Source organism: Oryza sativa, chromosome 2, assembly GCF_034140825.1.
Source record: "Oryza sativa Japonica Group chromosome 2, ASM3414082v1".
NCBI classification, from domain to species: domain Eukaryota; kingdom Viridiplantae; phylum Streptophyta; class Magnoliopsida; order Poales; family Poaceae; genus Oryza; species Oryza sativa.
This window is the reverse complement of record NC_089036.1, coordinates 32,603,081-32,620,563: the sequence shown is the minus strand read 5'-3', so window position 1 is coordinate 32,620,563 and position 17,483 is coordinate 32,603,081. Positions and strand designations below refer to the sequence as shown.

General features: G+C 46.3%; 2 protein-coding genes across 3 annotated transcripts; one reads left to right on the top strand and one right to left on the bottom strand.

Annotated features, from left to right (window-relative positions):
- The first annotated feature begins 1,422 nt into the window (after positions 1 to 1,422).
- On the top strand, positions 1,423 to 5,566 carry LOC4330817 (uncharacterized). 2 transcript variants are annotated; one of them, XM_066307734.1, is made up of 5 exons: positions 1,607 to 1,815; positions 1,915 to 1,951; positions 2,365 to 2,643; positions 4,224 to 5,085; positions 5,196 to 5,566. In XM_066307734.1, exons 4-5 carry the CDS (start codon positions 4,633 to 4,635, stop codon positions 5,202 to 5,204), a joined length of 462 nt encoding a protein of 153 aa, XP_066163831.1. In that variant the 5' UTR covers positions 1,607 to 1,815; positions 1,915 to 1,951; positions 2,365 to 2,643; positions 4,224 to 4,632; the 3' UTR covers positions 5,205 to 5,566. The 2 variants fall into 2 exon arrangements, with proteins under 2 accessions (XP_015623136.1, XP_066163831.1); XM_015767650.3 differs by having other exon boundaries at positions 1,423 to 1,951; positions 2,283 to 2,643.
- A 6,714-nt stretch (positions 5,567 to 12,280) lies between these two features.
- On the bottom strand, positions 12,281 to 13,924 carry LOC4330816 (cyclin-dependent kinase inhibitor 1-like). Its single transcript, NM_001416918.1, has 4 exons — positions 13,429 to 13,924; positions 13,264 to 13,328; positions 12,949 to 13,158; positions 12,281 to 12,780 (listed from the first exon to the last, which is right to left on the bottom strand). Exons 1-4 carry the CDS (start codon positions 13,858 to 13,860, stop codon positions 12,699 to 12,701), a joined length of 789 nt encoding a protein of 262 aa, NP_001403847.1. The 5' UTR covers positions 13,861 to 13,924; the 3' UTR covers positions 12,281 to 12,698.
- Positions 13,925 to 17,483: the final 3,559 nt, after the last annotated feature.

Genomic DNA, 17,483 nt, shown 5'->3' with positions numbered 1-17,483 from the left:
CATGTCTCAGATCATTGTTAGCTCACGTTCTACCTGTAGTTTTGGAATGTGTTTGGTTCTATGATTGTACTACATGCTTCTCCCTCACGGCCTTGGGAATTGTAACCCCATGCTTGAAGTTGTCAGGGTGTAGCCATTAGCCAAATAAAGGTTCAGAAAAAGTGAGATCTGCCGTAAGGATAGGAGACCAACAGGAAGATTTAAGCTTGATATTCCGACAAGCAACTAGACCAACCACTTGGATGGTATGCTTTCATCTCCAGCTGTCATTTGTTTAGGCCTTTCCATGTGGGTGACAGGCACACTTTTAAGATGGTGTAATAAAAGCTTGACGTTTGCACTGTTCCACTCTCCTTTTTAGTATAGTCAAATCAAGTACTCCTAGATCCAGCCTAGCGGCCATTTTGTATCTTAGAATAATCCTTTCATGCTTATGGCCTTATGCAGGGCTAGAGTTTCTTAATTCCCATCAAAATACAAGTACAATGTCTTATAATTTGGATATCTTTGCTATTTTCAGTTGTGTTTCTCATGTTTTGCTATTTAGAATTTGGCCCTGTTGCTGATAGGTAACAAAATTACTACGTTTATGAGATTTGTAGCATCAGGGGAAAAAACAAAATCTCATGGTAGCCCCCTCCCCCCTGAGATCTGTAGGATTTAAGGTAGTAAGTTAAGTCACAATGGGGCTGTTCTTCATTAATCATTTCCATCCCTCACATGTGCAGTCACAAAAGTTAATTCATTGCTGGAAGAAATGAATCGGTGCTGTTCATGTGCTCACATGGGTACTCTAGATCTCAAAAGCTTTGCTTGTACTATACTTTGAGTCTTTGACCATATTTGTGCAAGTTAAATTGTAACGGCAGCCTCTAACCTAGTCTTTTCTCCCCATGAATCATGGTTTAATCTTATGGCCATTCTTCCAAAATGGCCCGCAACTTCTGTTAATTGTTGCTAATGCGATTTAAGATTGGGCACATAATCTTCACAGTTCCATAATCTTTGGGCGCCAGTGTGCAAATTCTATTCAATACATTTGTCTCTCCCAACATGTTAGGATCTTGTTACACATTGAGCGCTAAAAGGGGCATAGTTTGATATCTCAGAGAACTAAAGCTCCACCTGAGGCTGGGTGCATTACATGTAAGTAGGTTTAACAAATTATTATTTATAAACTTGTAATTTGAAAATGAAAAAAATACAATGTATTAATCTTTTCTAACAATCCCAGTTGTTTTTTCCATTGACATGATGCATAACTGAAACTTGTTCTGTGTATTCAAGAAAAGGCATAACTGAACCTTAAACCTAGGTCTTTGTTGCATAGTTGGACGTGTAATTATTGTCAGTTTCAACTCCACCTTTGACATATAACTTGTTCTCATGCATAATTGACACTGTTATACATTTCTAATTTTAATGTTGGTATGATTTGGGATGCGTGGTATTGCTTGCTTTCTTTTTCTACATATTAGTTTACCACTGAAGCATACTACAGTCCACCTACTAGCATGTGTTACTATGCGAGGCATCATGAAGCATGTTATCATTTAAAAATGGCCCTACTGCTAATTGCTAAATAGTTATGATCTATTACAAATAGGACAAGCATTACTGTGGAACAAGAACTCTTTGACTGGTCCGTTGTGACTTGTTGGAGGCACAGGACCAAGGACTCTTGTTATCATTTGGTCATGGAGATGGAACCAAAATGAAGAGGATTCTTGGGGATCACATGGTCCTATTCCGAGAGGTCGATGTCGCCAGCTCACACTACTAACAAACCCGTCTAGTATCAGTCAAATGATTTTGGTACCTACCTTCTTCACCTGTTGGTGCCCATCTGATTCCACTTCTGGACATTGTTAAGCTATCCAGTGTTTCTAATGGTAACTGCGTGTCAGTGTACAGTTGAACAGAGCTCTTAACTTCTTCTTTTTACTTCAAGGTTAGAAAGAACTCCGAATTCATGTTTCTACCTGAATGCTGACAGCATAAATTTTGGATATTTTTACATTGGTGCTCTACTCGCCATTTAATTTCAGTTTCTAGCATTCCATCATTTGAGCTGGATTTCCATCACTGGCATAAGCCAACCTTTTCCCCATATATTTCCTTTTTTTTTAACCAAACTACATAATTACTCTAAATAATCATTCTTTCTGGCATTTCTGTGAACTTTTCCGATTCTTTGCTTGCATTTCATACTTCTATGCTTTCAGCAGAGGTTACCCTACACTATAGTGATCTTACCATGGAGTCGCTTTCTCCTTGTACAGCATACTTATCAATTTGTAAGGAAGGTCGCTTTCTGGGATCATCTACTGTGTTCTTCAGGTCCTCAACATCTAGTCTTTGCAGGCACTGCTGGTCCCTAATCCAGGGCAAGAAAGCTACCACCGGCCTACACCCTGCAAGGCGGCCAGACTGTACGGTTTTCTTGTTCATTGGTATTCGGTTCATGAACAAATGCCTTCAATTCCCTTGTCCCGCATGCCTTCGGACTGTTGCCCGGTATGATTTTGTGTGGTGTGGTGGATCATCATTTGTTCAATGAAGAAAAGGACTGATGTCTTGGACGAATTGGAACCCTGCTAATCTCCACGCAATCATGGATGGATATTTGGGAACGCACAAAAGGTTAGCTTCTTGTTCCATACTCCTCAGAAACCCCACTGTCTTTATGCCCTTGGACTCAATTATTAGGCGTTGCGTGATAAACACCGATGTTTATACTTGCAAACAAAATCTAGACACGCCGCTAGGGTCGATTTTGATGTACGCTCGTTCATGTTATCAACCGTACTAATTAGTACCATCGGTTGGGAGGGTTCAGCTTTCCAACCAGGTTTTAACCTCTTGTTTCACCTGCGCTGGGCCAACTTTTAGAGAAAAATGCATTTATTTGCTTCATGTGTCTTCTAAACGTACCTTGACGAAGTTAACTTTGAAAAAAGCAAAGTGAATCAGTTAGTTTTGGGTTTAAAGTCTGAAACAGGACGAAACCGGGTCCCTCTCTAGGAATCACATTGCCGGGCGTTTTGATTTGATACCAAAATATTGCCATACCAATTTTTTTGTGGTTTAAATAGCAAATGTGATGATTTGATTTGAAGCCAAATGTTTGGTAATGCCAATACTCAATTTGGCACGATTTTAGAATATTCTTCACCACAATTTAAAATTTGGCTCTCAATTGGCATAAATACAAATGCAATCATTTACAATTCTACCTTACTAAAATATTGGTAGTGCCAAAACTTGCCTAGAGTTTGGCACTACCAATATATTGGTAGGGTACTAAACCAAGCAAGCCCTGCATTTCTTAGAGCCGTGGGTTCTCTGTTTTTATTTCAGAACATTCTAGTTGCATACTTAAGATGGAAATAATTTGGAGTTCAGCTCTCATGCTCAAAAGTAAACCTCTGGTTTTGGTCGGTGTAAGGTATGGCTGGCTACCAGGCCAGCCAGACCTTGCATTTGTGTTCTGCAGCGCACATGCTTTTGCTTTCATTGAGGTAAAGAGTTGTAGAATCACGTGTGAGGTGTAACTGAGGGTTAGCAAAATTCAGTCTATCCAACTACCAAGTTGCGTTATTTGAGTAATTTAAACTGGTCCTTCGCAATGCTGCTGCGAAGCAATGCATGAACTGGACAACCATTTTTTGACCGTAGTCAAACCAAAACCCAGCATTTGCCACCTATTTAAGCAATCGTCTCACTATTTAATAAGAAAAATATTGTTTCTCTCACCGACGCCCTTGATTCTTTCCCCCATGAGCGCCACACGTACGTCCATGCATCCGATCCGCATTGAGACTCGCGATCCATACTCTCAAGATCGCAAATCAACAAATCCAGCCTTCTTATCCCAAAGCCACCATAAAATAATCAGAGCTGGTTTCGGAACGATCCCATCTCCTTTTGTCGTCCCCCCAAGAAAAATAATTAATATTCTTTTGTCGCCCATGAAAGCAATTATCATCTCTAAAGTGTATATAGCAACAAAATAACAGTAAATTCCAAGAAACACATGTTTGCAGATTTTACAATCGACGAACGACGAGTCTGCTGAAAATATAAATCCACATATGACTTGACATTTTGTATTCTAGTTACACCGTTCATTCAGTCGGTATTACAGTTTTGCTCACTGGCAATTTGGCATTCAGCGGTACAATGTTAAAAGATTATGGTCATCCTGACATTTTCTATTCCAGTCACAGTGACACACTGGCCATGCTGCTTAACGCTGATCCATGGTGACTTGGCAAAAAGAAACAGAAAAGGGACAGTCAACATCCTGTGAACTCAATCATCAGCATTTTACCACGGGCGGTGCTAAACAACTGCAGCGCTCATCTACCCGAGCTCCACGTCACGCATCTCCCTCCTTTATATAGGCGTCTCCCTCCTCAAGCGCCACTCCACCCTTGAGCCGTAACAGTGACCTGTTTCTGATTCAATTCAACAACGAGCCCGTTTCCTGCTCACACAACCACCTTTTAAACGCCTCATCACCTCCATCCTCGCAACTCGAAGCGAATTGAGCTCACAGTGGAGAAGGGAGAGCACGAGAGGGAGCAGAAGCGCGCGAGGAGAGGCCACGACCACCACCAGAGCGTCAAAATGGCATGCATCAACATGTACAACCCGGACGGCGGCGCGGCGTTCGGGGGCGGCCAGCCGCCGGCGCTGGGCCCGCGCATCTCCTTCTCCAGCGACTTTGTCGTCGAGCCACCGCCGCCGGTGCAGAACCGGGCGATGAACCTGCGGTGCCAGGAGGAGGATATCAACTTCGAGTTCTCGGTGGGTAGCCACCCCATGATGGCCGCCGACCAGCTCTTCTCCAAGGGCAGGATCCTTCCCCTCAAGGACGGCGGCTTCTCCTCCGGCCGGCCTCCCACCACGCTCCGCGACGAGCTTCGCTGCGACGACAGGGCGTCGGCCAAGGGATCCAGCCGGTGGAAGGAGATGCTCGGCCTGCGGAAGCCTCTCTGCGTCGGCGGCGTCAATGGCACCGCCAAGAAGAGCACCACCGTCGACACCGAGATGGTCACCGACGTGGCCGATTCCAAGCAGGTCAGTGAGCCATGATTGGCAGTCCACCATGCCACACACATGGTACGCAGTTCATTAGTACACGGATGTATGATAGGTTGTCTCATTAAGGATCCTTTGATGCACTGCAGGAGCAATGAGATGACATATATGGGACTCAGCCAAAACACACATGGAACTCTCGTCTCTGTCTCATATTGTGACCATCCTCTTGCATTGTACTTGTCTCAAAGGCTAGTTTTTGTAGATGATTGTGCTCGGTTGCTTGTGTGCTAGATGGCCAGTGTGTGCTGAAGAGCAAACAATTGTGTTTTTTTTTTCTTGCATAAGTGCTGTCTCTCTAGCTAGCTGTCCACTAGATCCATATCAGTCTTTGCTTCCTCTTTCTTCTTTTTTTTTTTGTTTCTTTTTTCCCCCTCCACCCTGTACAAAATGCAGCGCTTGTGTAGATCGAAAATTTTATGGTGCAATCATTAGTCTGCCAGATGGCCAGATCTGTGAAGAGAGGATAGCCTATAGTGATGGAGCCTTTCTGGCCTGTGGGGATCAACAGTGCTCTCCTTTGTCTTGTTCCCTGCTCTGCTGTATGATTTCATAAAGAGGGACAAGATCCACAGAAGAGAGTGTGTATGATAGAGAACGAGAGGAAGAACAGAGGAAGGATCCACCTGAATCATGATCCTTTTTGTTTCTAGCAAATCGATACTTCACTCTCCCGACATGTCCGCTGCAGTGCTGCACTAGATGCACGGCTCTATGCAAAGCGTTTTCAAGGTTCTCAACATACATCAAATCATCTTGGTTTTAAATTAAACTGAAAGTAGGGCATTGATGCAAGCAATGGTGCTCAACTTTTCCATCTTTACAAGCCAATAGGACTGTTAACTATTGTTGAGTCACTTTAGTTAGCGGATTTTGTGGTCACTTTGTCCCTAATACAGGTCGTCATCTCGGTAAGGCGTCTAGCAATAGTGGATGTACTATATAGTACTCACAAGCTCCACAAGTTCTATTGAAACTGCTGAAACACAGAGCAGAGTTGTTTGAGGCTAGGAAGAAAACGATGCAAAATTCAATCCGTATCCTTTAGTGAATGCTGAGCATTGTTTCAAAGCATCAGGATAAAGCAACAAAAACATGCACAACTCCTCTGAAGAAAAAAAAACCTGTGTACTTCTGAACATGTTTGATAACAAAGCTGTGAAACTCCTTTCCAAGTCATGTACGTTCTCCGCTAACTAAATCCACTATCCAATCGCTCCAATTGGAGAGCTACAAGTACAGAAAGAACTGATCGCAATCAGTGACGTTTGTGCAGGACCCCCCAGATCTTGGCATAATAGCTTCTTTTTTCTTTCTTGTCAAGAGGCCAGGTTTTGTTGCTACCATTCTCAAGAACAAATCTAACGCGTTCGCGAAAAAAATTAACAAATCTCAACCGTCCATATATCTTAACAGTAATCCACACAACTCACACGCATTGGATGATTGGACTATTTAATAACCCAATAAATTGGATTATTAAGGGCTCCATTTGAACGTATAAATTTTGTAGGATTTTCATATGAATATAATTGATTAACAGACATTCCCACAAAAATCGTCCAGAATTCCTCCATTATAAAGAAGGGTTTCTACAAAAGGAACAGAAAAGGAAAAAACGCCACTGGTAATTAGGGCAAAAGCATGGTTGCCTATCCAGTGCAAGATAAAGTCAGTTCCAGTGAACCTAACCTCGTGATGCCAAGGGTACAGAGCACAACGAATAATAGAGCCTGCCACAGCTAGTCAAACGAAGGAAATGTTACGTCAACAGCGCACCAAATGTTGCTACATTGTCCTCACAAAACAACAATGATGAGAGCAATTATAACAGATAACGATGATTGATGCATGTAATGACTAAAGCTATTTAGATCGATCATGCATAAAAAAGTAGAATCAATAGTAAGGACAATAATGCACTCCGTAAGTTAGTTTCTCTATTACAATATGTTCCACCTCAGTCAATGGTTGGCTCATCAAGTGTCCTGCGCATTTAACTATTTTGTTACTTTTAAGATGTGACAATTAAGAATTTATCACTCACATGTGGTTTCTCATATGTGTGATATATGAGTTTAGTGGTAAATTCTTAATTATCACTCGTAAAAGTGGTAAATAGTTAAGAATCTAAATTATATTGTTATGCTCAGGATGAAATGTGAAAATAGAGTAAAGTGAAATCTCAAAATAAGTAATTTTATATCAAGGGAACTCCATAGAGAGGATCGATGAAACTTTCCAAATGTTTGCCATCGATCGGGATGGACCCTACCCTATCCTTTAGTGTATGTCATCTCTCATCATGTTGGCTAATATTTAATTTACACACACCGCCATATATAACAAAAATCAAAATAATAGTTTGGACGGGTTGGAGGCATACGTACTCTGATATCTATCTTCTCCGGGCAAATATATCTGAATATGTTGTTATTGCCAATCAAATCATGTACTCCATCCACAAAGATAAATTAACCCGTCGTCCTCCCGAGTTGTGCTGCTTGTGCATAGCCCTGTGGACACAGACCAGTGGGTCATCGGTTTGTCTTCGCCTGGGCCGGTCTTATCAACGATGCAATGCACCATGCTCCTCACCAGCGTTGCGCTGATGCGACCGCGAGAACCCGCTGGTTCGACCTAACGTACCGACTCTGCCGCGAGTAATCACATCCCAGTGATCCCACTTCGTCGGCCGTGTTTACAGCCAGAAAACCACGGCTACATCGTGCCGATTGCCGAACGATCCCGATTGCTGAGAATATAGGCATATAATGATTTAATATATTCCATAAATAAATCATGGCATTACATATTTATACTAGGATTAACGCATCATTAGATCTACACATGTAAACTAAGCAGTAAAACATGAACAGATCAAATATGCGCAACATATCGAACACGTACCGAGGTGGCGGAAAGACCGGTTGCTCGGCAGGAAATACTCGCGGTTGCGAGCGTCGACAAAGGCGCGCAGCACGCGAGCGGAGAGGAAGGCGAGCCGTCGCAGACGAACAGGGAGCAGTCGCGCGAAGCGCTTCCCAAAAACCTTATTGCCGCCTTCTCTCGTGCAAGACGTCGAAGGCAGAGGTTCCGGAGACCTGCTCTCCCGATCACCGGTGCACGCTAGCGAGCGGTATGGAGTAGTCTACGAGCGACGGTGCAACACAGAGGAGGAGGCAAACCCTAGATTGATTTCGCGTGTGTTGCGTGAAGGCGGCTGCACGGTTTATATAGAGATAGGTCGCTTGATCAGGGCGCCCGCATGATCTCCACTCTGCGTAACCGAGCCAGATAAGTCGCGCGTAACTTATCCGGACTCCATGCCGTTTTCACGCACCGGGTTTTTCGGAATGTTTCCAATAACAAAACAAATCCGAATTTTCCTGCGGCAAAACAAAACTGCAAAAGGAGGTTGCATCTGCGGAGCCAATTTTGTGGACCATTCGACGCGTACGTCATGCACGCGCGCCGCCTACCAGGCCAGGCGAGCAAGCGCGCGCGTGTTCCCCCTCTTCTCTCCACCACACATGCTTCAAATGGCTAGGAGGGCATCCTCCCCTTTAAGGAGGTCCCCATCTCGTAGAATAAGTAAGGTGGTACTAAACTCCACATGCATGTCATCTCATGAGGTGAGCTTTTATGATTTTTCAAAGAATTAATCTTCGAATGGGCCTTAGCCCATTCTATTAATTCCAACACCCGATCAGCACACTCCATGAACCGGCCCCCTCCCCGCGCGACGCGCATCCGTTCTGGCGTTCTGCGCCACTGCGGCTGTGAGGCACGAAGCGGCAGGACGCGACACGCGCACAGGCGCGGAGCTCCCCCTGCCTCCGTCGCGCAGGTTGCCCTCACCCCCGCGCACCCGTCAATCCGCCGCCCGCGCGGCATGTCAGCCGCGGCAGCAGCCGTGACGACGACGCGACCAAAACGCCGGGGCGTTTTCCCCGGGTTGGACGCGGGGAGCGATGGGAGAAAAAACGCCGTGACACACGCGCGCGACGCCGCCCGCCCACGCCGCGCGGGTCCGTTTCTGCCGAGGCCCCCGAGCCGCGGCCCACGGAAAGCCGCGTGCCGAGGCGGCCTGGGGTTTCGGTCGCTGCGGACGGCAGCCGCTGTGCACGGCGCCGGCGCGTTGGGCACTGGGCCGAGAAGACCAGATTGTACTAGTTATCATGGGCCAAATTTATTCTCAGGCCAAACTCAAAAGTACTCGAGAGTCGAGAGATGAGACACACGGGCTGTAGTAATTTCTTTTGGCGACCAGAAATTAAAACCCGTATATATGTGTTCAATCCAAATTAAGCTTATGGTGTTCGATCGACTCCTGAGATATACGCACTACTCTCTGTGTTACACGATTTGTATGCACTGTACCATATCAACAGGATTCGATCCGTATTTAAGGTGCATAAATGTCGGCAGGGCCCAAAGAAATTTCAACATACGGATACGGATATATTATTCTGCGCAACGTATACTAGTATTTTACTGCTACTCTAATTCTGGCGTCTAGATCCAATCCATTTACACCCGTACACGGTGCCCATCTCGTCGTCACACCATGAATGCACAGAGCAACGGCCGAAAAACAAAACAGGGGTTGCCGATCTGTACGTACACGCAAGTACCGTTAATCCTCTGCTGCAAAACACGGTTGCCAGTGACAAGTTCAAGCACAAAATCGTCCTTGACACTAGCCAGTGTAGCAGCAGCAGTACACTCGTATCCCCTTTTTTGCTGCATTCATTGGTCGATTTACTCCGTTGTCCCGTTGCAATCGCCCACACACACACTACTACTACTACTAATCATACATAGAGATCCATAGATGATTAACTCCACATGCTGATTCTATCACCATACTATGGACAACACACTTACTACAAAAGCAGGTACTGCTAGTACTACCAAAGGAAGTGCAGGCACCACCAAATGGCAGAGCAATTCCGGCGGTTAAAGTACGGTGTCAGCAGACTGCAGCAGCAGGAGCAAGCTCTGCCATTCTCTGAAAGATTACAGTGACCTCTCTGCCATTCCCTGCAGGTTACTGTCACTACAAACACCCCTTTTTGAATTCATGCCGAGCTGCGCTTTTTCAGACTTTTGGATCTAGCGGTGGCTTCTCTCTCAGGAAGGGAAGGGGAAAAATGGACTCAACGAACACTCTTCTTGAGAAAGGCAAGCGAAGCTGTGGCTCCTGTGCAGCAGCTGTGCTGCTACTGCAGTGTACAGGTCCTGGCCTTCTTGGTACGTAGTACACCTGGTAGCTATAGCTCGCTGATGAGTGAGGCCCTGTTTCGCGAAAAGAAAATTTTTGAGTGTTATATCGGACATTTGATCTGATGTTGGAAGGAGTTTTTGGATGCGAATTAAAAAACTAATTTCATAACTCGTCTGGAAACCATGAGACGAATCTTTTAAGCATAATTAATACGTCATTAGCACATATGTGTTACTGTAGTATTTATGGCTAATCATGGACTAATTAGACTTAAAAGATTCGTCTCACGATTTTCACGTAACTGTGTAATTAGTATTTTTAATCTATGTTTAATATTTCATACATATATTTAAAGATTCGATGTAATTTTTTATGAAAAAAATTAGAAACTAAACCGGACCTGAAACTGTGACACTGCAAACCAAGCCAAGCCAAGCAAAGATAAAAGCAGCAGCAGTAGTACTACTACTAGTGTGGTAGGCAGGGTGAAACGGAGGAATAAACTCTGCCACTTCCAAAGCTAACCTGCCCCAAAATGGAGCTACAAAAGCCACAGTTTCAGTGCCACCCCACTTGACGGTTATTGTTATCCACCGCGGAATGTTTACCGGCTTCGGGATCCTCACCTTCTTCCCCCAGGAGCTCAGCGCCACGCTTCCCCAAGCAAACCACCTCGTTTTTTTTTAATATGCTTTGGCCTCTGCTCTGATCGATCGATCGATCGATCTCCAACCCCATTTTTCTATGCGAGCTTCTCTCTTTTTCATCTCGCCACTTGCTGCTGCTGCTGCTGTGATGGTAGTAGATGCATCTGCGGCTGGATCTCCGAACAAACAACCACCCCGGATTTCACAAGATCTACCCCCCACTATCCATGGATCTCGGCTTGTTGCTTCGGTGTTGTGACCTTGTGAACCCTGGCCAGTTAGTATATTAACTCGCCATAAATAGTCGTGCTCATAACGTGCTCGTGCTAGCCGTCATCTCCCTCCCATGCACACCACCCCCACGAGCACCCATTTTCCTTTGTTCCATTTTGTAAATGCAAGTAAAAAAATTGACTTCGCTTAAACAGTTTACACACACCTAGAAGAAAAAAAAGAACTGAAAAACATATCATCTGTTATATATGTTTGTCTGAATATAACACGGTAATGGTAGTACTGGTAGTGAAGTTCCATATAGAGCCAGTGTCAGAAATAACCCAAATGGACAAGGAAGGTCAAGTGACAAGAAACAGTGGGCCACACACTAAAAGCCCCTCTTCCTTTCAGTGCAAAGCCAGCAAGCAGCAGTGGGCACGCACTGTGGCCCCAAATCCAAGCCGCAAAACTTCTCTCTGTTTCTCCTCGTCATCCTCATAGTTTTTATCAACCAAGCTGAAGAAACCCAGATCCCGATGGAAGTAACATTCCCTAGCCTCTCTCTCTCTCTCTATCGTCTCATCCACCACATGCACGGCCCATGTGCACAGGATCCAAAGCCAATCGTCTACACGTAAACACTCGTTTACCCCGCACTAATCATACTAGTTTACTTGCTTAGTTTAGTCGCACTTTACTGCAAGATGGAGCTTTTTACTAACCGGAAATACCATTGGTGGACGATCCGCCTCGGCCACGGGAACTGCAGGACCCATCTTAACCTTCTTTTCACGGCACGCCATAGAAGCCTCCACTGCAGTTTGCCTGTACTATATGCTGCTCTAGCTCAGAGACGAGATGAATTATGCTGCGTCTACTCAGAGACACAGCCAAAAGAAAGAATTTTGCAGGTTTGGTTGACCTGTGTGATAACGTAGTACGTGCAAAACTACTAAATGGAACAATGATTTTTTTTCCATCTGATGTACCAAGAGATTTAAACGATAAAGACGTACATTTTGTTGAGCTTATAGCACTGTGGTACTAGCATTGCAGGAATTAAAATGCATGGGAAATTAAGTAATAAAACGGTGATGGTTAACTTAAACTTGCAGAACAGCTGCTGCTGCTGTACAGTAAATTTAATTTCCATCCAAATACAAGATGGAGGCAATTACAGTAAGGGGATAATATATCTATTCCTATCGAGATAAACCTCTGATAAATACTGGGACGAATTACTAGTTTACTACTGCTACTACTTTCTAGTACACAGTAAGAGTAAAAATGCAAAGAAAATGTGAAAGAAAAAAGAGTCGAATCGGTGGTTGTTAGGCTATAATGCTTCTTTTTTTGTAGTCTCCCACTTTTCCAGTTTATTCCCTTTGGATGAGCATCTTTTCTTCTTCTTCTTCTCCTCTCTCTAGCTCGCCTTCCCTTTCTACACGGCGCCCCCCTGTACCTTCCTTTCTAGCTTCCGCTTAATCTGCACGCTCGCTTCAGCTTCGGCTGCTGACCACCGGAGTCCACTCGAACCGACCGGCGTCGAGGGGCACGCCGCGAACGACGTCGAAGTTGTACCTGCGGCCATGGGAAGAAGCGCACGCACGTTAATTATCTTGCTCGCCGGCAGCAGCGGCAAATTCACGCCACGCGCGAGCATCGGAGAAGAAGAACGAAGCTAGCTAGGGCGCGCAGTAACTTTTACTAGATGTTACAGCGAGCGGTAAAAATTCTGTATATACTTACTTGGCGGCGAAGCGCTTGGCCTCAGCCTCCTCGGCCGCCGCGAAGAACGCCTCGATCTCGGCGGCCGGCGGAATCTTCGGCCGCGTGGCTTGCTGTGCTGAGGCTGTTGCCGCAGAAGGTAGTGGACGGCTGCGCTTCTGTCCTCCAGCCAGATCCGACTCCAGATCGCTCACCTCTCCGGGGAGAAAGCTTGATGGAGTTGTTTCTCTCCTGGAATTTGAAAATTTTGAAAAATCGAGGGTGATTCGGCGTCAGGGGCATGTCAGAACGCATAATTCAGAAGAATTTGCCGGAAATGAGGGAGAATTCTCCCACCTCTCGCGGTCACGGCCGCTCGCCGAGTCGCTCGCGGAGCCCTCCGGGACATGCTCGCTGCCTGCCTGTAGAACATCACCAAAAAGCACGCACGCTTCAGCAACCGGTGATTAGAGATCTGGGATCATTTTTCGAATTCGAATTCTAGGGTTTCGATTCCCTCACCTCCGCGACGTCGGAGCGGCACGCGAGGCTCCTGTCCTGAGCCGCCGCGTCCACGGACGACGCCGTGCTGGAGCAACGCGAGAGGCCAGCCGCCGCATGCGCCGCCGCTCCGTTCCCGGAACCCGCCGCCTCCGCTACAACCGGAGCCCTCGCGGCCGGCGCCGGCCTCGGCGGGGCCATGAACAGCATGCGGCTCCTCAGCTGGAGGTAGCAGCTCCCGCCGTCACGGCGAGTAGTCCCCACGACCGCCGTCGGCAGCAGCGCCTTCCTCCTCCTGGTGGACGCCGCCGACGCCGCCTTCACCTTCGTCGTCGTCGCGCCCGCCGCCGCTGCCGACCTCGACCTCGTCCGGACGCCAACCACCTGCGTGACCTCCATGGCGGCCAACTCCTCCCCCGTGGCCCCCCTGAACTTCCTCATGTACTTGCCCATCTGCGCCGCGTGCGCGCCCCTCCTGCGCCGCCGCCGTCGCCTTCTTTGGCCGTTTCCCTTCTCCCTCTCCTCGCCGCTGGTGGGATATGTATGTGATGTCCCTCTTTGGATTCTCTCCCCCACTTTTTTTCCTCCTCTCTCTCTCTCCGTCCGCCGCTCGCGTCGCGTCGCCTGCTACAATATAAAGATGCCACGGGCGAGGGGGATCAGATCCCGATCCGACGGCTGGGAGATGCCCCCGCGCCCGCCGCACTCACGGCGCCGTTAACCGGATCTGGCCGTTGGGCTGCGACGCTGGTGCCGGTCGCGTCCGGTCGTTTTCACAAACCTCCCGAACAGCCGCAACGGGGAATCGCCGGTCGCGGAAACGGAACGGAAACGGAAAGCCGGTAATGACGGAATTGCCCCCGCCGCACCGTCCTTGGATACCCGACACGTGTTCAGGGACAGATCGGACGGGTGCCGTTGCTCCAGGGCTCCGGCTGACTGTTTGAAATTTGAACCTCTCGGACGGCCGCGAGGAGCGCCTGCGAGCCGTAACGGATGCGTGCAGCGTGTGCTTGTAATTTTTTTTTTTGGGACGTTGCGACGAGATTACGTGAGAGACGTCACGTTACGCGCGTACTAGTAGCTTGCAATTACGGTTTGTGCTCCTACGGTATCGCGGCATTAACCCAAGAAAGGAACCGGCCTTAACTCTCAAAAGGCTTCTCTGGAAAAGCGAGCAGTCTGGCACAGCAACCAGCATCGGCAGCAGGTCGGGGCCCAGCCCAGGGAGGGTGGACGCGGCTCCAGATTCTACCTGCCGTGCCGTCCCGGCGGTGCGGTGCGGTTGCGCAAAACGATCGACGTGTTTTCACGGCTTAATTCCCTTGTCGGGCTAGAGAGCCTGTACGATCTGTAGGAGCGGAATTTCAAGTGTAGTCTAGCCTAAAAAAGAAGCCAAAACGCCCAAACACCCGATCCAAAAGTAGGTGAATATCGACGACGTACGAAACGTGCATGCCGAGGGGGGACAGTGACAAGGAGCATGATCACGCGCCCGGACCGTGAAACGGCAAGTTGGCGGCAAGGCATAAATGTGATCGATTCGATCGGGTAGCGGCGGTTTTGGCCACTGCCGGCTGGCCCCTACCCATTTTACCCAACCGTACAATACAGACCCATCTCCCACGGAGACACAGAGCCAGCCACCGCGTACGTCCACGGCGGTAGTACATGCCACCGTCCTCGTGCTCGATCACACTCTCACTCGCATTATCACACGGAGTCACAGACACACACAGGTTTGCTCGCCGAATCAACCGTTCTCGCGGAGCATCGCCGCGCGCGGATGCATGGGGCGCTAGCGGCTAGCGAGATCGTGGCGAGCGGCCGCGGCGTCGGCAGCGCGCACGAAAGCACACGCACGTGTGGCGCATACGGGCCCTGGCGTACGTCGGGGGGGGGGGGTCTTTTGGAGAAGAGATGAGGAGGCATTGATGTGGCGTATGCAGAGACTTGCAGGAGGGGATTCGATCAATCGGGGGTGATCGTCCGTGGGGGGCCACTACTTGTCACGAATTCGTACGCGGTGGTGGGTCAGCGGCTGTCGACTGCTATCAGGTCGATCCGAAATGGGCACGTTGGTGGTTAATTTCTGCGTCGTGCGTGCGTGCGTGCCGGTTTGTTTATTCGCCTCGATCAACAACGAGATTGTATCAGTATCACATCGATTACTAATTGGCTACTAGTAGTACTTCGGTAGCTGAATGTTCAGATCCTGCGGCGCTGACCTTCTATATTTGCTTATGAGATCGCTCAATCTACTGGTGATCAACATTCAACAACGTAACCCATCGTGCGTGGTACGTTCAAACACGTTCAGCTTTTTCTTCGCGAGGGCAACGCATTGGAACTTACATGATAAAGTCTAGGGAAGGAAAAGGGCAGCGGGCGGAGCTAGAATTTTTCCAAACCTAAGACTCAATTGGTTAAATATATATAATTTTGCCTTTATCTTTTAGTTTTTAAAGTTTTAAAATAGAATTTCAATGAATATTTAGGATCAGGAGTAGGGCTGCAACCCTAGTTGCCCTACTCCTGTCTCCGCCCCTGGAAAAGGGTATATAAAGGATCATTTCTTTTCCCTATCCTTCCTCTGAAACCACATAAGATTTCATGGATTCTAATGTGTTGCAACTTTATTTCTAAGCATGAATCAGCATGTTGTGGGTTTGATTTTTTCATACCGTTTTACACGGATCTACATTTTAAAAAGTATAATTCGATTCAATACTAGCTCATTCCTGGCATTAGTACTCCCAACGTAAAATATTACTTTTTATTTTTTCTAAACACAATATAAATACAAATTCTCATGTACACACGTGCACGCTAACCTTTGTGAATACACATATGCGCACGGTACCGACTTAGTCTTTGTAGGTGCTCATAGAGATACCGTGCGCGTATGTGTCTTCGTTAGTCTTTGTGGGTATATTTTGAGATTAACGAAGTCAGTATATTTTGAGATTAACTAAGTCGGTATATTTTGAGATTAACGAAATCACCGTAGGCACCTTATTGTCGACCAGCACGTCGTTGGCTATTAAAAGAATAATTAGTCGTGAATACTAGCACATGTGATAAATCTAGAACTTGAATTTATTGTGCAGGTTCCACCACAAGAAAACTAGCTTAGCAAGTTTAAGGGTTGTTTTCTTGTACAAGTTACCGCTAACCATTGTATTAGTAAATTACTAATTATCCTTAACAACAAAGTTCGCCCAACATCATCTATTACCAACTGAAGGGGGTATTACAAGTTTCTTTTTTTTTCAGAACAAAATTCAACCCAACAATTTTCATGTTTTCATATTTTATGCGACATTCAGGTTAATTATCCATTATCTAAAAGAACGGTGCTCCCTACAAGTAGTGATACTACCAGCTGTAGAAAAGATATGAACCTTTTGTTATTAAGGGTAATTAATAATTTACTAATACAATGGTTAGGGGTAACTTTGTTAAATTTTTTTCTTGGCTAGATTGATCAATGGTCATCTATTGCACTGGCATCACTCATATTCCATAGGAAAATTTAAAAAGAAGAAAAAAAGTTTAATCATTGTTAAATGATGATTATACCCCTTCGCACCTTTTTTTTGATAATAATACCCCTGCATATTTCTACTACCGCTATTTGGGGAGGTAATATAAATAGATTTGAACCTTCAATCAAATAATAACAATGATTCATATTGTTTTCTACTACCAGTAGAGAGCACCGTAGTGGGACTCTAAGGTTTCATGGTCTAGTAGGTATAGTTATATTTTAGATACAATATTTTAAAACTAAAGTAACTAATATAGGAAAGTGAGGTAGCTCAACTGGTTAGTTTCTTAGTGGTGAAAACAGTCCGCCTAGACCCGAGTTCAAGCTCTAGACTTACACGGGTGCTCGTATTTATGGCTAATTATTTTTACAGTGACAGCGACATATCCGTCGATAGCGAGCACCCGTGGTGACTTCAACATATCGGTTGATAGCAAGGCACCTGTGGTGACTTCGTCAATCTCAAGATATTCTGACCAGTCTTCCAATTCAGAGGTGCTCATAGATGTAGAGTGCGCTCGTGTTG